The sequence below is a fragment of the Chinchilla lanigera genome, unplaced genomic scaffold, assembly GCF_000276665.1.
Source record: "Chinchilla lanigera isolate Chin_1 unplaced genomic scaffold, ChiLan1.0 scaffold00105, whole genome shotgun sequence".
Lineage (NCBI taxonomy): Eukaryota > Metazoa > Chordata > Mammalia > Rodentia > Chinchillidae > Chinchilla > Chinchilla lanigera.
The window spans coordinates 2,539,514-2,561,851 of record NW_004955506.1 but is presented as its reverse complement, the minus strand read 5'-3'; the positions used below and the strand labels follow the sequence as shown (position 1 = coordinate 2,561,851).

Here is a 22,338-nt window from a genome sequence, read left to right as displayed (position 1 = left end):
CCGGTCTAGCTTCTGTCTCTATAATAGGTTTCCCTACTCACCGTGACAGGAATGAAATCATACAGTGTGTAAGTATGTATGTATATACCACATTGTATAGAGTTGCTATTCCTTAGTCCACTGATGGATAGCTTGGTTGTTTCTGGCTTTATAAATATGCTGGTGTAAGCATTCATATACAGTTTTTGTGTGGACAAATCTTTCCATTTCTCTTGGTGAAATTCCATACCTAGCTATGGAATTGCTGGATCATATTTGGAAAACTGTCAGACCAATTTCCAACACCGTTGGACCTTTCATATTCCAGCCAACATTGTAGGTTTCCAGCATCTCCACTTCGCCACCGATCATGCTATCTAACTTGGTAATTTCGGCTGTCCTGGTGGGTGTGAAGGGGAATCTCATTGTGGTTTTGATTCTCTGATGAGTAATAATATTAAGCAGATTTTCATATGTTTTTTGGCTATTTCTATGTCATATTTGGAGAAATGTTTCTTCAGATCTTTGGCCTATTTTTAATAGTTGTGCTCTTATTTTCCATTGTAAGAGTCCTTTATATGTTTCTTTTTTGTTGTTGTTGTTTTTGTTTTTTTTTTTGTTTTTTGGTTTTTTGGTTTTTCTCTGGTACCGGGAACCGAACTCACGACCTTGCACTTGCCAGGCAGGCGCTTTGCCGCTGAGCTAAATCCCCAGCCCCTTTATATGCTTCATATATAAGTCTCCTGTCAGACATATGACCTGCTAATAGTCTCTTCCATTTTGTGGATTGTCTTTTCTTGTAGTTTCTGTTGATGTTTTTAATTTTGATGAAGTCCAATATCTTGGTGATAGTTTGTGCATGCATGTGTGTCTGTGTGTATGTGTGTGTATGTGTGTGTGTGTGTGTGTGTGTGTGTGTGTGCGTGTTTTGAGGCGGAGACTTCCTACATAGTGTAGGCTGGCCTTGAACTTTATGTAGCTCAAACTGGCCTTGAACTCACAGTCCTCCTGCCTCAGCTTCCTGAGCATTGGGATTACAGGTATGCCTCACCACACCTAGATTTGTTGCTTATAGTTTTGCTATCAGAGAATATTTTATTAAATTCTAGGTCATAAAGATTTAAGGCTGTGTTTTCCTCTAAAAGTTGTTTATTTGTTTTGGTTTTGGTGCTAGAGATTGAACCTAGTTTCACGTACATGTTAAGCAAGTGGTCTGCCACTGGCGTACCTCCTTTGAAAGTCTGTTTTAACTCTTTACACTCTGCTTATCTGTTTCTCTAAGGAAATGAAGCATAATTCTGATAGGGACTGTGTCGAATCTGTAGGTTGATTTGGGGGAATGTTACCATCTTTGCAATATCACATCTTACAATGTGTGAGTCTGAGATGTCTTTTTCCTTTTTTTAGGTCATTAATTTCTTTTCAATAATGTTTCATTTTTAGAGCCTGAGTTGTACATCTGTCTTGTGAAATTTATTTCTAAGTACCTTATTCTTTCACAGTTGGAACTGGAATTAATTTTTGTTTTAGATTGTTCGTTGTGAATGTACAATTGTACATGTAAAAATACAATTGTAAAATTGTATAATACAATAAAAATACAATTGTACCTTGTTCTTGTACTCTACAACCTGGCTGGGGTCATTTTGTAGCTCCAGTGGGGGTATCTATGTGAGAGAGAACATATATATATATATGTATGGTTTTCTACATGGGCGATGATGTTATCTGTTCATGGGGATAGTTTTATTTCCTGCTTTTTAGTATGAATGCCTTTTATTTCTTTTTTTCAGCTGATTGCCCTAGTTGGAAATTTCAGTACTATGATAAAAGCAGTGAAATCAAGCATCCCTGCTCTAATTTAGGGGTGTTGGATTTTGTAAAAAACTTTTCCTGTGTATAACAAGTGATCATGTGGTTGTTTGTCTTTTGGTACTTATTGGTATTATTGGTATTATATTGGTACTTATTGGTATTATATTGTTTCTTTCATATTAAACCAATCTTTTTCCCCCCTGGGATAAACCTGACTTGGCCATTATATATAATTCATTTCATATGTTTCTGGATGTTTTGTTTTGTCATTTTAAGTGGCAAGATGTATTTGTTCTAAATTTACCCTATTTTTAAAAAAATATTTGCTGAAACTTTGAAAAATTTTGAACCTAAAGGAGAAAAACATTTTGTTTCCTGGTAAAGAATCAGAAAGGGAATTAAAATGTTTGTGGTTTATGCACAGTCTTTGAAAAATTATGGTTTAGGAACATGAAACAAATGATGATTAAGATTTCACTCATTAATTTTCATATTTTTCATGATATAAAAGTCTGGGAGAGATATAAAACCTGGCAACGAGCCAGGAGAAGGCATGACTTGTGGGGAGTGGGTGTTGGTGTTGATGTGTGTTACTTCATATCTCTGGTACTGATCACTTAAGAAAATAGTACAGAGGAAGATGAAAGTGCTCAAAAAAATATTAACTGTCTTTTGTGTGTGTGCGCGCATGTGTGTGTGTACACTCTACCACTGTTCCACACCCCTCGCCTATATTTTGGGTTTTTTTGAGGTCTTACAAAACTACCTTCAGTAGATTTCTGAACTGCTACTGGATACCTTATTTCTGTTATTAAACAGCAAACCAGTAATAAAAATTTCTAGACTTTCTTCTTTTTATTCACTTTCCTATAGTCTCAGACCAGTATCCTTGAAGGACTCTCCTGTCAGGATTGCCAGAAACTTGGCATCCTCCTGTCTGCTGTGGTTACCAAGTCCTGGCCTCAGAGTAATGGACAAGCTGTGGATGACCCAGACGAGATTCTGAAATACCTGCTTACCTGGCGAGATGTGGAGCAGCTCTTCAAGTTGTATGGTACAAGGGTGCTGCCGCAAATGTCACGTGGTGTGGTTGTCCTCCTGGACTTTGATGTATGAGTGTGCCTTGTTGCAGTTCCCTTTGCTGTTCTGCAGGGGTTCAAAGCCAGGCCATTCTTACAGACCATGTGTAGTCCAAGACATATATGTTCATTGTGTTAGGAGACACAGGCTGTAAAACCCTAAGCAGTGTGGTTCTCCTGGCTTAACTTGGCTCCTGGTGGAAACCTCTCCCCAGTCATGCAAGCCATGCAGGAGACAAATTAGGGTAAGAACTGAACCTCCAGAGCAGGAGCAGAGTCGGGTGGAGTAACAGCACATCTGAAACCTCCTGCTTGTGCTGTGTGGGAGTCAGGCCAGACCCAGAGATCTTTGTGAATGCCTATGATACGCACAGGGAGTGGGAGGCAGGGAGCCCACTGTTTTAAATGTATTCTTCCTCTGATCAGGAACCAATGAGAAAATTTTAGCCAGTATTACAGAGGAAGGCCAGAAGTTGATGGCTATAGCCGACTCTGTGTTCACAAAAGTTGCTGGTGACCTCCAAGATGGGACTATTTTAGTTGGACAATTGGAGCTGATCCGGAAGCACAGGACTCAGTTTCTGAGCATCTGGGAATTGAGTAAGTGCTGGGTGGAGACGTGTACTTCCGGCTGCTGAGGAATTACTGGGATAAGACACATGTGCTAGCATGTGTGTTTTTGTAGTCCTTTTAATCAGTATCTCTTTCCAGAAAGTTGTGAAGAATGGTTTACAACTCTCAGGAAAAAGTGATAAAATAACGTCAAAGCAAGAGTGCCTGTTCATTTTCATTCCACACTGCCGAGCCCGTGGCTCCACTGAAGCCCTCCTGGTCCCTTCTCATGGGAGCAAACGCAGAGGGAGGGGGCAGAACGGGTTGCCTTGGAAATCGGTATATTTTGTTTGGGCCTGTTGGGTTACTTGGCTGTTGTTTCAGAGAAAAAATGTCCTTCGGGTCAAGAGAACCAGTGTAATATGAAGGAAGTGCTGGACTGGAGATGGAAGGAGCTGCGAATTCTAAAGAGAGAGGCAAGATGGGTCGACAGCCTCCTGAAGCTGTGCGGGAAGACGAGACACCTGGTACCAGGTGGTTCCTGTTTTGCGCTGTGTGGCCAAGGGGGGTGCGGGGCAGGGCTGGAGGAGGACACAGTAGAAAGGAGTCACAAGCGCAGAACTTGTTTTGCAGAAACAAAAACAATTTTTAACCAAGTTTTACAGGTATTTGCCAGGGGAAATCAGCTGCATTGCTTAGATCTTTCTGATTTGGTATTTACCTCCAAAGACCCCACTGATTTCCCCTGTGCCAGTGTCATCTGTTGACTTCCCCGTGGTGGGAGAGGAGCATTTAGGCCCCTATTTTCCAGGTTGTGTCTTGCACATGTAGTCTTGGGCTTCCTGGTAGTCCCATATGTGGGCCCCAAAGCATGCTATGCTTATTCCTTTTGGTTGTTGTTGTTGTTGTGAATGAGCCCAGGACCTTTGCACTGAACTACATCCCCAGCCCTAGTTTTTGTTTTTTTTTTTAAATTTTGCAACAGGGTTTTACTAAGTTGCTAAGTTGCCTAGGCTAGGCTTGAACTTGTGATCCTCCTGCCTCAGCCTCCCAGAGTACTGAAATTGCAGGTGTACACCACTATGCCCAGTTTATTATTTTAGGTTTCTTACACAAACTTTCGGTTTCTATGCCATTACTCTCCTTGTCTTATGTCCTTTTCCTCTTCATACGTATTTCTAAGTCAATCCTGAACTGTACCAGTTGTCTGAATTTCCCCATAAGACTCTCCCTGAAGTAGATGTCATCGTCCATGGGTGGGTATGTAGCCTAGACTCCCTTCACTGCTCCCTGTCTTTGCCTCTGTCCAGGTGGGGTGAGTGCAGTGTCCCTGCCTGCTTATTTGCCCCTTGTGCTTGGCAGAGGCTGCACAGGAGGCTGGACTCTGAGCCCCACCTGCCTGCGAGCATAGCCCTTGTCCTCACAGCATCATTGGGCAGGTCCTGACTCCTGGTTGGAAGTCATTTTCCTTAGGAATGCTGACTTTGTCACTCCTTTTGTCCCTGAAATGCTGCTATTAAGATGTCTGGTCCTTCCTATGTGACATATTTGCCCTCTGGGTGTTATTGATATCTTTCTGTCTCTGATATCCTGAAATTCCATAGTAATGTGTCTTTGCATGGAGCTCTTTTCCACCCACAGTACTGAACATTAGGAGGAGGTCTTTTTAAGCTAGAAATCTTAAGTCTTTGATACTTGTATTATTTTTTTCCCTCTTACTGGAAATCGCATCAGTTGACTATTGGACCTCCTAGAATAATCACCTGACTTTCATAACCTTTCTCCTATTTCTTGTTTTCTTTTTTCTTCAGCTTTCTGAGACCTTTCCTCAGAACTTGATTTTCCAACCTATTAGATTTTTAGTTTCAGCCCTCATATGCATATTTCATTTAAAGTTTTTTTTCTTCTCTGAATGATTCTCTTTTACACCATCCTGTTCTCATTCATGGTTATAGTATTTTTTCTTTCTGTGATTATTAATATTTTTAGAAGTTTTCTTTTTCTCTTTCCTGCATATTTACCTATTTCCTTCAAGTTGCTCCCCCCATCCCATGGAGTTGGGGTGAAGCCCAGGGTCTTGTGCACAGCATGTTGTACATGCGCTCTATCACTGAGCTGCACCCCCAGCCCTGCTGGCTTGACATCTGTTTTCCATGCTAAATTTTCTACACTCAATCTGGAGATTCTTGTTTGCCTGTTTCTTTGCAGAGACAGGATGGAAGAAGGCGTTGACAGCTTTGAGGGCTTCTGGGCAGTGGCTCATCAGATACTGCGGCTGCCTGGGTCACATTTCCAGCCCCATTCCTGGCCGCCAGGTTTTGGAAGTCAGGACAGGGAGAGAAGGATGGGGTCCCAGCATCCAGTGTTTGTAGTGGCAGTCTGCACCTCCTTCTACTTCCTGGGTCTTGGGTCTTCCTCTTACTTCTCAGATTGAAAACTTCTTGTCCTGTGTTAGCTTCCAGAGAAAGGGCATGTGTCTGCAAATGATGTCCCGCCCCTCCTCTGCCTTACTGTTTCTAGAAGATACAGGTCACTCGTCAGGTGGGGGCGTCTACCTGCTGTATTGTGGGGCAGGCTCTACGTGAGTGTAGTGTACTTCTTCTTAAATAGATTTTGAAGCCACTTCTTGTCTCTGCCTTCTGATTTCCAGTGACCTATAAAATCAGAGTCTGGGCTTTGAGGAAACCCTGCAATGGAAGCTAGCTGAGGCTCAGCTCCCCCAGAGTCACAGGATTCCATGTTTGCGGAGCCCATATCTCACTTCCACTGGTATGACCAGTTCTTAGCTTCTGGCTTGTGCAGCTGCTCACTTGCCTTGCGTGCCTTCTCCTCCCCTTATCAGGCTATGACTTTTTGTGTGGTACTGCAGTTTGCTCCTACTACTCACCCTCCTACAGTGCTGGGATTATAGGCATGCACCACTATGCCCAGCATATAAAAATAACTTTTATTCTGTCACTGGAGTGCGATTTGGGAGGGAGTGAAAATAGATGTATGTTTTCCAGATATCTTTTTCACCCAGAGATTACAGTGCTTCTGTACAGTTTTCACTGGTGAACAAGCCTCAGAAGGGAGAGAGGAAAAACCTAGAGGTTGGATTCCGTTGGGTTACCATAGAAAAGTGATTAGAGTAAATACAAGGTAAATAGCATAAAATGCTACCAGGATTAGAGGTTTAATATCCTACTTTTCCTCATGGTTTCCCAAGTGGACTTTGGAGAGATGGAGGCAAAACACTCTGAAGACCTCAACAGCAAGAGACTAAACGAAGCCGTGACCGTGACACTACCCACATCCCCCATCTCCAAGCACATGACACATTACAACCTGAGCTCTCAGGTCCAAGAAATGGCTGAAAAGATAGACTTGCTGAAAGACAGCCACATCTTTCAGGTTCTGTGGGAGGAGATGGCACAGTCGCTGAGCAATCCTGAAGAAGAATTGGAAAGGCAGAACCTGCAGCTTACAGAGGTCTATGAATACTTGTACCTTCCTTGTTACGCAAGGTTCACTGAACTTTATCACAATCTGAAATCAGGAAAGGTTACCTTTGCCAAAATCAATGACATCTTCAAGGACTTTGTAGATAAATATGGTGACTTGGATTCCGACCTCCAGCTCATGTGTCTTGTGAATCCCGGTGCCCGAAAGGACTGGATCCCTGAACGCATCCAGCAGATCAGAGAGTACCACAGCCTGAACCAGGCCATCAGCTCGGCCAGGGTCATCCAGCAGGTCAAGGAGAACTTTGAATTGACTGGGGACTTCAGCGTTCTTCACACTTTATTAAACTTTGTAAGTTATTTGCTAGGGACTCCTGGGCTTGAAGTGTGACCTCCACTCCTTGGGAGCCTCGGGGCTCCTGGTTTTAAAAGCTGGGCCAGCTGGTGCAGCAGTCTCTCAGGAGCTGTCATTCTTTTTTATTGTACCAAGAATTGAACCCAGGGCCTCATGCTTACCAGGCAGGTGTTATGCTGCCAAGCTACATCCCCAGCCCCATGAGCTGTCATCTGTGCTGAACTTGAGGCCGAAATATATGAGGGGTTCCATTTTTACCTTTGTCTATGGCTGGTGTGACTGCTCTTTAGCCAGTGGGTTTTCTTTTTTTTTTTTTTTTTTTTTTTTTTGGTTTTTCTCCGGTACCGGGAACGAACTCATGACCTTGCGCTTGCCAGGCAGGCGCTCTTGCCGCTGAGCTAAATCCCCAGCCCACCAGTGGGTTTTCTTGGACCTGTATGAGAACCAAGAAGTCAGGAAAGGGAGCACCATCCTCTCTACAGAAGAATGGGTTCTTATTAGGTTATAAAAGCCCAAGAAGAAAATTCTATGTCAGCTGTCCAATTTGCCACTGTGAGAGCTAAGATATGAATATTCCTTCACTAGATGTGCATTTATAAGGCATAATGTGGCCCTAGTAGTAGAGAAAAGTATGAACATGATTAAACATTCTTTTTCTTTTTTAAGACAGGGTCTCACTATGCTGTTCAGGCTAGCCCTGAGCTCACTTTGTAGCCTAGGCTGGTCTCACACTTATAAAAATACTCCTGCCTCAGCCTCCCAAGTGCTGGGATTACAGGCGTGTGCCACCATGTCTGGCTTCAACATGATTAAAATTTAACGCAAAATTTGGAATCATACACACTTACCCTTGAACCCAGCAGCATGTCCTTTTGTGAATCACTGCCCTGGGCCTGTGTCTCGATTGATAATGCAGAAAAAGACAGCAGCATGGACCTGGAGGGTGATTATGGGGAACAGATTCAGAGCTCATGTGAGCTTCTTAGGAGGATGTCTGGTGCTGGCAATAGTAATGACTCTTGGCCAGCCAGGAGCAGCAGTGGGGCTCACGTTGTCTTCCTCCATATCCCTCTTTGTCCCCCTGTTGCCATAGCAACTACTCATCCAGAGTTGGGGAGGGCAGCAGCTCGAAGTGGTTGCTGTGGCTACCTGCAGACTCAGGTGTTCCAGCAGCCTTCGCCAGCCCCCAGCACAGCTTTGTCTTGTAGAATGATGACTTTGAGAACTTTTGCCATGAGACCCTGGACCAGATCAGCCCACAGCTCATCCAAGCCAAGAAGAAGCTGCAGAATATCAGTGAGCCGCGTCGCCGGTGTCTGGAGGAGCTGTCCCTACAGACAGAGCTTGTCAGCTGGCTCCACGAGGCACTGGAAGGTATGGCCAGTGCTCTGGGCCTGCTGTGGCTGCCAGGGTCTCATGTGGGTCCCTGTGTGGGTTTCCTGCACTTTGTGAGATGCTCACGAGGCATACCCATGTGAGTCCTATGTGTAAGATAAGAAAGTGTTGCTTGTATTTGGAGCAGGGGTTGTTTTGTTTTGTTCCCTTTTGCTTCTGTGGTACTAGAGATTGAACCCAGGGCTTTGCACTGACCTGCATTTTTAGCCCTTAATTTTATATTTTATTTTGAGACAGGGTCTCACTAAATTGTCCAGACTAGCCTTGAACTTGGAATTCTCCTTCCTTGGCCTCCCAGAGTACTGGCATTACAGGTGTACATTACCATGCCAGACCTGCCTGAATTTTTTAAGTAGGTGAGCAGTGCATGCTTCATTGGCTGTGGGTAGAATTTATATCAGGACATTTCTCAGGTCTTGATGTAAAAACTTTTTGCCACTCCTCTCACTCTGTGGATTCTTGCTACAAATAGCTAAGGGTCATTTTCATATAAATTCTGTAGCTCTTCTAGGTGTTTTGTGTGTATATGTATGTGTGTGTGTGGGGGGGTTGTTTTGTTTTACCAAAACACAAGGAGAACTCTTGTGCATGGAGAGTTACTCAACATGCCCATGCACATCTCTTCTAGCTGGGGCCTTGGCAGCCTGTTTGGTTAGGTGGACTGGGCTGAGGAGGTGGGAAGCAGGCAGACAACAGGCACGGGTGTGCAGTGGGGACATGGATGTGGGCTTCTTCCTACTGACACAGGCTGCACCAGGTCCAGCTTTTGCTCGCTTTGCTGTGGACTCTTGGATCTACGTTCATGCACATTCTCTGATTACTAATTAGTTCCAGGAGAATTGACTTGATTTATTATACTTAATTGTCAATATATTATTTACCAGTTGAACCTCTGCTTATTTATAAGTGATGACACTGGGCAGACTAAAGGAGATTAAGGTGCATACAAGCCTAATGTGGTACCTGGGACATAGGTTTCTGGGTATAGATTATGTCTATCAGTGGCCAACATGTATTGCAAAAGGCAAAGTGCCCAAATATTTATTGAACATAGGAAGTGCTAAAGCCTTGAACGTTCAGTAAGTGTTCATTGATAACTTCTTTTTTTTTTTTTCCGGTACCAGAAATTGAACTCAGGACCTTGTACTTGCCAGGCAGGCACTTGTGCCACTGAGCTATATCCCCAACCCCGATGATAACTTCACTAGGGATGATGGCCCAAATCTGAATGTCATTCTGTCCAGGAGTGGTGCCACACTGACCTATTCTCTTGTCTCCCCAAGGTATCAATGAACTCAAGGTGTTTGTAGACTTGGCCTCCATCTCAGCGGGGGAGAATGACATCGATGTGGACCGTGTGGCTTGCTTCCATGATGCTGTGCAGGGCTATGCCTGCCTGCTGTATGATCTGGATAGGACAGCAGGCTTTGAAGTGTTCATGAGCCATCTGACAGAGCTCTGGAAGGCTCTAGACAATGATGAGAACTTGCCCAATAAGCTGGTATGTCTTGTTCCTGGTTCCTTGTTCCACGGCAGACTGAGTTAGAAAAGTGGCACTTAGAGGCCCTGGGGGAGTGGCTACGTGTAGGTTGGCAAAGCTGTGTGGCAGAGACATGGGCAACCATTCAAGTTGGTGCTTAGAAGCCACTTTCTACAGTGAAATGCTTTCTCTGTCTTTGGTTAGAAAGGGAAGTAAGAGAATCACACGTCAGCAACAGTCTCTACCCTATGGAACAGAGAAGACTGAAGGGAAATAGATTAAAATGTTCCTAGTAGCTTTCTCCAATGGTAGTGTTATTCTGTTACTTTTCGGTATCTTCACAATTGGCTTTTTTTTCCTTCCAGTACTGGGGGCTGAACCCAGGCCTCCATCCTGAGCTATATTCCCAGCCCTTTTAAAATTTGTTTTTAAATTTTGAGACAGAGTCTTGCTAAGTAGCCTAGGCTGGGCTCAAACTTTTGATCCTCCTGCCTCAGCCTCCCAGGAAGCTGGGATACAGGTATGCGCCACCATGCATGGATATGTTGATTAACTTTTAACTTTTGATCAGGAAAAAAAAAATTTAAGTTTAGTCAAATGTCCGTGGCAGGGTCTGAGGTATCTTACACTCTATACCTTGCCTGATCAGCTGAGGTACTGCCTGTAGCCTGGACTGGCCTCAGGACAGCTGGTTCTGCATGTGGTGGGAGGAAGAAATGGGAAATGAACAGAAGTAGTGATTTACAATTTTTATGCCTGAGGCTACAGACATGAGCCTCTCTTGCAGTTTTTCTTTGATTCCTGTGGTTTTCATCAGGGACCAGAAAAGAATATTAAAACTTAGCACTTCTCAGTAGCATCACTCCTTGGAAAGCTCTGTGCCCTGAGGACAAGCAGAATGGTGGCTCATAGAAGAGCAGACTTGTGGCTATCTACCCAGCCACCTGGGGGCCCTCCATATATCCATGGGGACACCAGGCACCAGGGGGCATGTGAATGATGAACTTCCTTGAGTGACATGGATCCTGAGGGACAGCAGTGGCACCCAATCAGTCATGAACTCTGGGCTAATAGCCATACCCAGAGCCTTGGAGTGGGGCAAGCAGAGCCTGCCCAGTGAGGGCAGAGGCAGAGGAGGTTGGGAGGGAAGATGGCCTTATGAACTCTAACCTGTACTCTGCTTTTATCCTAACAGCGAGATTCTGCCAGGAACTTGGAGTGGCTGAAGACAGTAAAGGAAAGCCATGGGTCTGTCGAGCTGTCATCTCTGACCCTAGCCAAAGCAATCAACAGCAAGGGCATCTATGTGATCAAGGCACCCACAGGTGGCCAGAAGGTGAGCTCCCCGCCCATCAGAATCTAGTATGACTTTAGGTGCTGTGCATTATTGTGCTGCAGGTTTGGGGGTGCCTTCAGAAGTTGACCTCTGAACCTGTGCCACCGCCCAGATTTCCCCGGATGTTGTCCTGAGCCTGATCCTCCCCGAGAGTCATGGTGGCCTGGAGGAAGTGCGCAACTACTCTTTGGAGGAGCTGAAAGAGCTTTTGAATAAGCTGATGCTGATGTCTGGCAAGAAAGACCACAACAATGAGGAAGTGGAGAGGTTTTCAGAGGTGAGGTTGTGCTGGCACTCAGCAGGTACCACCGTCACCTGGGGGTAGACTGGGCACTTTCACTGCCATGCTGCCTGAGAAAGCTTGAGTTGGCATCTGATGGGCAGAATGATTCAGCTCATGGTGGATCTGTGGGTGTTTATAGCCCCAGGTAACAGCTCCAGAGAGATAGAGAGCTTAGGGCAGACCCTTAGTGTAAGCAGTTCCTCCTTGAGACTCTCTGAGTGAATGTGCCACTAGTCATTAATCTACTGTGCTGGAAAGAAAATAGCCCAGTGAGTAGTTCTTACAAAGAAGTGTAAATTGCTTCACTACCTTGCAAACTGACAAAAATCCAAACACCTGCTGATTCTGATGCTGAAGGAACTGTATGGACACAGGAGTGTTGACTAATGTAAGTCCCACCCTTGTCTTGTGGGGTCTGCCCTTAAAGTTCATTTGAACTCTACAGTCGGCATTCATTGACTTTCACCTTCATGCTTCCTTAAGAAAGAGACCCTCTTATTAGGCTGATCACATTGATGGGGAAGGAAGGACCCATTTATAAATACTGTGTGAGCCAGTGGATGTAAGTGAACACAAGTCCCCTGAACTATAACCCTGTGTGTGTCTAGACTCATGTGCTGCCTGCTGTCTCTTCATGGCCTCTCCTCCCCAGGTGTTCTCTGGCATGCAGCGGCTCCTGCAGGCCTTCCTCAATCTATACACTGCTGGCAACATGCTCTTCAGGGCCTGGACGGCTGAAGTGTACTGCTGCCCCAGGCAAGGTAAATCCCTCCACGTGGACTTTGGCTTGGAGCTGGTGACCCAGCTGTCAGAGAAAGGGGATGTCACCACATGTCTGGAAGCCCTCTGCAGGAAGATGGAGCATTTTCTGGACCGCTGGAAGAGATTCGTGATGGAGAAGCGTGCTGAGCACTTTTACCTCAACTTCTACACTGCTGAGCAGCTGGTCTACCTGAGCACTGAGCTCCGGAAATCCTACCCCAGCAAAGCTGCCCTGACCATGCTGTCCTTCATCAAAAGCAACTGCACCACAGGTGATGTCCTAAAGGCCACTGGAAGGTGCAATAGTGAGCCTTCCATGTACCACGTGAGTACAGTGATGACAGAATTATCACTGCAGCTGAACTCTGAGGTCAGCCTGGAGACCAAGCTGCAGTTCATCATGGAGCAGTCCCTGGAGTGCCCAAGTGCCTTCCTGCCTGGCTGCCTTGACTTGGATGCCCTCGGCCTCTGTCTGGCTCAGCTGGCTCGCATGGTCAGCATCACCGTGGAGCGGCCTCTCCCGCACGGCCTACAAGTGGGCCAGCCCAACCTGATCTTGTGTGGCCACTCTGAGGTGCTACTTGCCGCCCTAGCCATCTACATGCAGGCCCCAGATGAGCCCTTGCCCACCTTTGATGAGGTGCTGCTGTGTACCCCAGAGACCACGTTTGAGGAGGTGGCCCTGCTCCTACGCCGTTGCCTTACCCCAGGTGCTCAGGGGCACAAGATCTACAGCCTGCTGTTTGCTGATCAGCTGAACTACGAGGTGGCCTACCAGGTAGAGGCGCTCTTCCACAGCCTGTGCACACAGTGCCACCGTGAGGACTACCAGCTGGTAGTAGTCTGTGATGCAGCCCGGGAGCACTGCTGCCTCCCCTCGGCCTTCAGCCAGCACAAAGCCCTCCTCACCCCGCAGGAATCCCTCTCTGATATCCAGGCCTACCTTGAGCACCACTACAAGGTCCCAAAGCTGACCCTGTCAGCGGGTTCAGTGTTCAGAGACCGGATGTGTGTTGGAATTGTTACCTCCGAGAGAGCGGGTGTCGGTAATGAATGGGTGGACTCCTGTCTGGGGGTGGGGGTTGCCAAGTGGTGCTGCCCTCTCTGGCTGTGGGTGGCTCAGATAAAGCCCTTCTGCAAGTGGAGAGACCAAATCTCAGGAAGGTCTTACTGCCCATTACCTGTCCTAACTAGAACACAACATTCATTTCTTGGGTTGCAAATTTAACAGTTCCTAGGAACTCCCTCCCCCAGGCATTGTTCTCTGCACTTTACTTTCCCCTCTTTAACTGCATTGACCTCTTTAGTATCATGTAGTATCATGTTGCTTGTTAGAAGAGCAGGTGTAATGCTTGGACTCAAGCGGGGACAGAAACCTCTCCCTCCCCTTCCTGTTTTCCCATGGAAGGAAATGGTGACTTTCATTCTGTTGATTTTTATCCTTCCCCCCTCCCTAGGGAGCAGGCCTTTCTTCTTGCCTTCATTGTACTTGGGCTGCTGTCAGTAGCAGGAAAAAAGTGAGGGTCACAGGTGAAGAGTAGCCAGGAGACTTGGGGGCTCAGTGTACATTTATGCACTGATGTCAAGTTACATCAGGTTTGAATTTTACACAATAAGAAGTAACTTTTAATAGATTTATGTGGAGTCTTGGTCCATAATCTTGGGATCTGATTTACATATTTTAACATCACAGGAAAGTCTCTTTATGTGAAGCGACTGCATGGCAAACTGGAGGAGAAGTTCGGTGGAAACAGGGTCCCTCTGAAAGTTATTCGGTTGACCGACCCTCGGGTGGATGAGAACCAAGTCCTAGGCTCCCTCTTGCCTTTCTTGGATGAGCGGTATCAGCAGAAGCCTATGATTTTCCACTTGGACGTGACAGCTTCTGTAAGTTCCCTGGAGTGTCAGCTGAGAGGCGGGGTCAGGAAAGACATTGTTCCTACCTCCTGACCTCCCTCCACCTTGTACAAAGAGACCTCCTTCTATGTATTGGTGACCAGGGTCATAGTCTCAAACGAAAATGCAAGAAGGCACTTAGGGCCAGGAGAATGGCCTTCATCTTGTGTGTTTACAAACCCTTGTGTTTCTTTCTTTTTTTTTTTTTTAAAAAAACCCTTGCATTTCTGTCTTTAGGTGCAGACTGGAATTTGGGTCTTTCTTTTCAAACTCCTCATATTACAATATCTCATGGATATAAATGGGAAAATGTGGCTTCGGAACCCACGCCATTTATATATCGTGGAAATCCTGGAAAGAAAGTCAGAATTGCCAAACACGTCTTCAAAACTGGTGTGTATCACAGAGCATTTCTATGGGTCATGGGTAGCTTCAGTTCTGCATCGCTAGGGCTTGGGATGACAGGATTTTGTAGTTCCTGAACTTTTACTCTATGGAAACAGCTGAGTATGGTACAATGTTAGTAAGGAAAAATCCATCTATCAACTTTTTCGACATCTGGAATAAAAATACTCTTGTAAAAATTAATAGTACCCTAAATGTGCCTTGTTCCATTTGGGATTAGCCCTGTATGACCAGGTTAAACCCCAGCTATGTTCTCAAAGCAGGGAATCAGTAGACAGTAGTTCTCTCCTTCATTGCCATTTAAGGTGGCAAGGAGCTAAAGAGGGTTTTGTGTCCATATATAACCATACTCACACATGCTCAATGAGAAACTGGATCTCAGAAACTTGAGTTAGAAAATGATTTCCTGGTTAAGGATGCAGCTCCCAGAATTCAGGTTCTGTGATACCTTGTGAAAGAGACTAATATGTATGAAAGAGAGGCTCTGGAAAACTCTGGGCATTCAAGTAAATTTTTTCATAAAGGTCCAGTAGTGTAGACCATGTAGAAAGTTAAGACACAAAAGCTGTCTCAGGAAATCTATAATAAATGTATTTATGTCTCTCCTCTGCAGAGTGCACGTGCCCTCCAGTTCAATTTTCTTGACATCTTCCCCAAAGTCACCTGCAGACCTCCTAAAGAAGTGATAGACATGGAGCTGACTCCCAAGAGGCGCCACAGACAGCCCAGAATGGACGAGAGAGAGTTCCGTAGTGAGACCTTCCAGAGACCTTACCAGTATTTAAGACGATTCCACCACAAGCAAAACCTAGACACATTTCAATACCAAGAAGGCTCTGTGGAAGGCACCCCAGAGGAGTGCATCCAGCACCTCCTGATTTACTGTGGGGTGGTAAACCCGTCCTGGTCAGAGCTTCAGAACTTTGCTCGCTTCTTAAACTGTCAGCTCAGAGACTGTGAGGCCTCTGTCTTCTGCAATGCAGAGTTTGTTGGGGACACACTGAGGGGCTTCAAGAACTTTGTTGTAACCTTCATGGTCTTCATGGCAAGAGACTTTGCCACACCAACACTGCACACCTCTGACCAAAGCCCAGGAAATTTTACAATCACCTTGGATGGGATTGAAGAAGAAGACCTAGCCCCCTTCTCTCTCCGAAAGAGGTGGGAATCAGAACCCCATCCATATATTTTTTTCAATGGTGATCGTGTGACCATGACATTCATTGGCTTCTACCTCCAGCCCAACAACAATGGCAGCATTGATGCCATCAATCACTTGAGTGGGGAAGTAATCAAGAGAAATGTCATGACCTTAGAGCTATACAGGGGGCTGTTGCTTCAGAGGGTGCCTTTCAACATTGACTTTGATAACCTGCCCAGACATGAGAAACTTGCAAAGCTTTGCCAGGCAATAGGGATCCAATGGGCCATTGACCCGGATGAAACATATGAGCTTACAACAGACAACATGCTTAAGATCCTGGCCATTGAAATGCGATTTCGGTGTGGGATCCCAGTTATTATCATGGGAGAAACCGGCTGTGGGAAAACCAAACTCATTAAGTTCCTCAGTGACCTGCGGCGTGCTGGTGCCAACACTGACACCATGAAACTGGTTAAGGTCCATGGAGGAACAACTCCCACTATGATCTACCGCAGTGTCAATGAGGCTGAGAACATTGCCTTCATCAATAAGCACCAACACCAGGTGGACACCATCTTGTTCTTTGATGAAGCCAACACAACAGAAGCCATAAGTTGTATCAAAGAAGTTCTGTGTGACGGGACAGTGGATGGCCAGCCTCTGGAGAACAACTCTGGCTTACACATCATAGCTGCCTGCAATCCTTACCGGAAGCACTCACAGGAGATGATCTGCCGCCTAGAGTCAGCTGGTTTGGGATACCGGGTCAGCGCTGAGGAGACGGCAGAGAAGCTGGGCTCCATCCCCCTGAGGCAGCTGGTGTACCGCGTCCACGCTCTGCCACCAAGCTTGATTCCTCTGGTGTGGGACTTTGGACAACTGAATGACACTGCCGAGAGGCTCTACATCCAGCAAATTGTCCAAAGACTGGTGGACTCCGTGATGATAGATGACAGCGAGATTCACATGATCACAGAAGTGCTCTCTGCCTCACAGGGGTTCATGAGACAGAGAGAGAACGAGTGCAGTTTTGTCAGCCTGCGGGATGTGGAGCGCTGTGTAAGAGTCTTCCAGTGGTTCCACAAGCACAGTGATATGCTCTTGGCAAACCTGAACACGTTTCTCTGCAAGTCCAATGCCAGCAAAAATAACTTCAAGAGAGATCCTGTCCTCTGGTCCCTGGTGCTGGCCATTGGGGTCTGTTACCATGCCTCCTTAGAAAAGAAAGAACCCTATCGGAGAGCCATCTGCAGATTCCTGCCAGAACCATATAATGACAGCAAGGTTGTCCTGGATGAGATCACTCAGGTACAAGATCTTTTTCTGAGTGGTGTACCCCTCAGGAAAACCATAGCCAAGAACTTAGCTTTGAAGGAGAATGTCTTCATGATGATCATCTGCATTGAGCTGAAGATCCCCCTCTTCCTGGTGGGGAAGCCCGGCAGCTCCAAGTCTCTTGCCAAGACCATAGTGGCAGATGCCATGCAAGGCCAGGCTGCGCACTCCAATCTCTTCCATGCCCTGAAGCAAGTCCACCTGGTGTCCTTTCAGTGCAGCCCACACTCTACCCCCCAAGGTATCATTGGCACCTTCAGGCAATGTGCCCGCTTCCAGCAGGGTAAGGACCTGCAGCAGTATGTCTCTGTGGTAGTACTAGATGAGGTCGGATTGGCTGAAGACTCCCCCAAAATGCCCCTGAAAACACTACACCCCCTGCTGGAAGATGGCTGCATTGAAGACGACCCTGCCCCCCACAAAAAAGTTGGTTTCATAGGTATTTCCAATTGGGCCCTCGACCCTGCCAAGATGAACCGGGGCATTTTTGTGTCACGTGGCAGTCCCAATGAGAAAGAGCTCATAGACAGTGCCAAGGGGATCTGCTCTTCTGACAACCTGCTCCTGGACAAAATACAAGGGTACTTTGGGCCCTTTGCCAGAGCATATGAAACGGTGTGTAAGGAACAAGATAAGGAATTTTTTGGGCTTCGTGATTACTATAGCCTCATCAAGATGGTTTTTGCCACGGCTAAGGCATCTAATAAGAAGCCTTCCCCACAGAATATTGCACAGGCTGTCCTTCGGAACTTCAGTGGCAAAGATGACATCCAGGCCTTGGACATTTTCACAGCCAGTTTACCCGAAGCCAGGTGGACGGAGGAGGTCAGCACCATCGAGCTGATAAAGCAGAACATTTATGGGGGTCTGCAGAGGGCGACAGGCACAGAAGGGGATGACACTGAGTCCCGCTATTTACTCGTGCTGACCAAGAACTACGTGGCCCTGCAGATTCTGCAGCAGACCTTCTTTGGTGAGGACCAGCAGCCGGAGATCATTTTTGGTTCCAGCTTTCCCCAGGACCAAGAGTACACGCAGATCTGCCGCAACATCAACCGGGTGAAGGTCTGCATGGAGACAGGCAGGATGGTGGTACTGCTGAACCTACAGAACCTCTACGAGAGCCTGTATGATGCACTCAACCAATACTACGTCTACCTTGGGGGCCAGAAGTATGTGGACCTTGGCCTGGGCACCCACCGTGTCAAATGTCGGGTCCACCCGGCCTTCCGCCTGATCGTCATTGAGGAGAAGGATGTTGTGTACCGGCAGTTCCCTGTGCCCCTCATCAACCGGCTGGAAAAGCATTTCCTAGACATCCACACCATGCTGGAGCCCTGGCAGAAGAAGATTGTGTGCCAGCTCACACTTTGGGCTCAGGAATTCGCAGATGTAAAGGCAGACCAGTTCCTGGCTGGGCACAAGTACAGCCCTGCGGATGTCTTCATCGGCTACCACTCGGACGCCTGTGCCTCTGTGGTGCTGCAGGCCACAGAGAGGCAGGGTCCCAGGCCAGAGATGGAGGAGCTGGACCACAAGGTGATGGAGGAGGCCAAGCTGATTCTGCTGGACTGTGCCACACCTGACGCCATGGTGCGGTTGAGCACCTCCAAGCTGGGCTCGTTTGCTGCGGGGACGCTGTCAGAGGTGTACTACTACCAGCAGCAGCATAATTCCTTCGCAGATTTCCTGCAGGTTCATCTCCGCACCAGGGGCCTGGAGTACCACGCCATCTTCACTGAGGTGAACGTCTTCCCCCAGCTATACCCCAGGCTCTATTATCCAGGAGTTCTGATCTTTTTTTTTCTTTTTGTCTTTTTGAGACAGGGTCTCACTATGCAGTTCAGGCTGGCCTTGAGCTCACTTTGTAGCCCAGGCTGGTCTCGAACTTGCAACAGTCCTCCTGCCACGGCCTGCCAAGTGCTGGGATCACAGGCATGCACCACCATGCCTGGCAGGAGTTCTGATCTTGAGGGCTAGAAATTCACGTTCTGTCCACACCAATGCTCAGGGATATCCATGGGCTGGTGGGGACTTGGGGTTCCTTTCTACATGATGTGCAAGGAGAGTGAGTCCTCTTTAACCAGGTTTCTGACCAGACCTCTGTGCTGAGGGTTGTGAAAGGCATGTACAAAGTGAAGTGGCACAGTTCTCCTCTGTGGACTGAGGTCAGCAGAGGTGTAGTGTGGGACACACAGCGCTGCAGTGTTGTGGATAAACACTGTGCAGGGAAGCAGCAAGAGATGAAGTCAGATGCCGTTCTCCCTCCAAGAGTCCCTTGCAACTGGCTGAGCAGGCGTCTGGGGGCAAAGAGATTGAGGTGTGAGACATTGCCAGAGCCCAGGAGGGACCGCTGATGGAGTTAGAAGTTCAAGGGTGTGAGTGCCAGGTCACGGGGATGAGATAGTCACAGAGACCTCATGGAGGGCCTTGCCAGTGGTCCTGAGGAGCATGGTCTTTTCTGGATAGAGGAATGTGTGCTTTGTCGCACCCCATTGCTTGGGTGATGGGAAAACAGTGAGATAAGACTGTTGCAGGAAAGACGGATAAGTCAGAAAGCTGTTGGATCAATGCAGTGAAAGTAGAAGAGAGAATGGAATAAATGGTTAGGAGCCAGGCCTGGTGGCACATGTCAGCACTCTGGGGAAGCTGAGGCAGCAAGTTGTTAAGTCTGAGCCCAGCCTGGGCAACTTAGCAACTTAGGGAGGCCCTGTCTTAAAATAAAAGAACTGATCGCATAGCTCCATGTGAAGATGCTAGGTTTAGTAACCAATACAAAAGCAAAAAGGAAGGTAGGAAAGAAGGAAAGGTGAGAAGCGGGTGGGAGGGTTAGAATGCAGATGGGTGAGCTGATTACCTCCTTCTTAGAAAGGTGGTGGGCAGTGGAGGAGTCTTGAACCAAGATTCTTCCTGAGCTATTTGGGGAGCCAACAGTAAGGTCCATTTGAGATACATTTAGATGACTTGCTATGCAGTTAGATATAGGAACCAGCAGCTCACTGGCCCAGAAAGGGGGACTGGGAGCAGAGGTATTACCTGCCTGAAAGAACATTTGAGTTTGCACTATGGGATGCAGTCACCCATCTGTGGTAGAGGAGAACTGCTAACTGCTGAGTGGGAGAACAGGCAGCCAAGGCTAACTCTGTCTGAGAGCGTGACGCTAGATTACAGGAAGACGTGGCATTTGTGCTCAACCTGTAGCACCAGGAGAATCTCGGGAGGCACCAAAGCAAACAGTCTTCTCCCGCTCACCTTGGCCCTGCTTTGTGTTCCAGGGCCCAGCTCTTTGGGCTGTGGTTGCCTCTTTGTCTTGGTCCTCACTCTGCGAGGCTGTGGCTCTAGGAGACAGGGTGAACCCTGCATACTCCCATAGCTCCACACCCGTCCCCATTCCTTGCATCCTGGTGGGCAGTGTGTGTGCCTCTCTTTGCAGATCACCACTTTCTCCAGGCTGCTGACAAGTCACGACTGTGAAATCTTAGCAGCAGAGGTGGAGGGCTTGGCCCCAAAGCCCACCATCCTGTCGCTGCAGCAGTTTGACACGGAGTACTCGTTCCTCAAATCAGTCCGGTGAGGCCCCCACTCCCCACCCCCAAACCCCATCTCCCATCTCACTGTGTAGGGTCTGAGGTGCAAGGCTGGATGTTCAGGCTCCCCCTGGGCCTCTGTGTCCCTCCCCGTCCCTCTCTGCTGAGGTCTGTCACGAAGGGCCTTCTCCACAGCCTTGTCCTTCTGTCCTGGGACACATGCATTGGCCATTTCCCTCTGTAGTAGACGGCCTGCTCGCCTCCTGGAGGAAAACTCAGCTGAAAGCTGTTCTCTGTGTAGCCCATTCTCTTCGGGGAATTTTCTTTACCCATTTTTGGGGACAGAGAACTCATTTGGACAACTTTTTTCTTTTTTCTTTCAGAAACTGCTTAGCAAGTAAAGCTAGCTGTAAAATCCTTATCATTCAGACCGACTTTGACGATGGCACTTACAGTGCCCAGCTCATTGCCTCCGCTAAGTAAGTTTTCAGTATTCTCACAAACAATGTTGGAAAGCCAGATGCAGCAGTACACACTTAAAATCCCAGCACGCAGGAGGATGAAGCAAAAGGATCACTGTGAGTCCTGAGTTACCTAGTGAGTTCAAGCCTGAGCTATGTAGCGAGACCTTGTCACAAAAAAAAGAGAGAAAGAAAATTTAAAAAAGGAAAACAATGTAAGAATTATTTCCACAATTTATTTAGAACCTCCTAAAGAATTTCTTCCCCCAAAACAATATTGTATTACAAGTATAGAAATAAAAATAAGAAAACTTTCTCTCCCTTCTCATTTCCCCAAATGTGGACCAGAGAAAATGAAGACAGATGAAACAAAAAGGTGAATAACTGTAAAATGTAAGAGGTGTCGCTAATTGGATCTACATGAATATTCGTGAAGCATACATTTATAGTCATTTTTGTTCATATTTTGTTTTTTTTGTTTTGTTTTATTTTGTTTTGTAATAGGAATCAAACTCAGGACCTTGTGTTTGCCAGGCAGGCACTGTGCCACTGAGCTAGATTCCTGGCCCCTGGGTTTTTTTTTTTGTTTTGTTTTGTTTTTGGTTTGTTTTTTTTGAGGCAAGAGCTCACTATGTAGTACAGGCTGGCCTTAAACTCACTTATATGGCCCAGGCTGGCCTCAAACTCACAGTGATCTTCCTGCCTCAGCCTCCCAAGTTGTAATCCCAGCCTCCTCAGCTGGGATTACAGGCATGCACCTCTACACCAAGCTGTTCATAATTTTGAATTACAGAATCAGAATTTATTGCAAGTTCAAGGGCAGTAACAATGTATAAATACTTCTGTTCATATGTCTCAGACATTTCTACTGTCTGTGCAAGGGAAATCTGATTCCTTTAGATGGAACTGTATTCTCTCATTACTTCGTGTCCAAGTGGGGATGATTTCTGTGCCTCTTGAAGCACTGGAAGCCATGCGAGTTTTAGGGCTGAGTCACATGGTACTGGGAAATTGGCTTGGGCTTGTGTCCTGTGAGTGACGTCATACTGAGCTCAGAACTCTCTGGAAATGGGGAGGCCAGCAAACCTCAC

At 46.8% G+C, this 22,338-nt stretch overlaps 1 protein-coding gene across 3 annotated transcripts in view; it reads left to right on the top strand.

Moving 5' to 3' along the window:
* The window catches only part of Rnf213 (ring finger protein 213), a 100,025-nt gene that overhangs the window by 36,512 nt on the left and 41,175 nt on the right, over positions 1 to 22,338 (top strand). For all 3 annotated transcript variants that reach the window (XM_013506013.1, XM_013506014.1, XM_013506015.1), the window contains 14 exons: positions 2,668 to 2,848; positions 3,300 to 3,473; positions 3,810 to 3,959; positions 6,634 to 7,220; positions 8,432 to 8,597; positions 9,902 to 10,119; positions 11,294 to 11,434; positions 11,547 to 11,711; positions 12,370 to 13,525; positions 14,173 to 14,366; positions 14,613 to 14,768; positions 15,394 to 19,002; positions 20,693 to 20,829; positions 21,170 to 21,265. In XM_013506013.1, the coding sequence (XP_013361467.1) occupies positions 2,668 to 2,848; positions 3,300 to 3,473; positions 3,810 to 3,959; positions 6,634 to 7,220; positions 8,432 to 8,597; positions 9,902 to 10,119; positions 11,294 to 11,434; positions 11,547 to 11,711; positions 12,370 to 13,525; positions 14,173 to 14,366; positions 14,613 to 14,768; positions 15,394 to 19,002; positions 20,693 to 20,829; positions 21,170 to 21,265 (7,130 nt within the window). The remainder of the gene's footprint in view (positions 1 to 2,667; positions 2,849 to 3,299; positions 3,474 to 3,809; positions 3,960 to 6,633; positions 7,221 to 8,431; positions 8,598 to 9,901; positions 10,120 to 11,293; positions 11,435 to 11,546; positions 11,712 to 12,369; positions 13,526 to 14,172; positions 14,367 to 14,612; positions 14,769 to 15,393; positions 19,003 to 20,692; positions 20,830 to 21,169; positions 21,266 to 22,338) is intronic.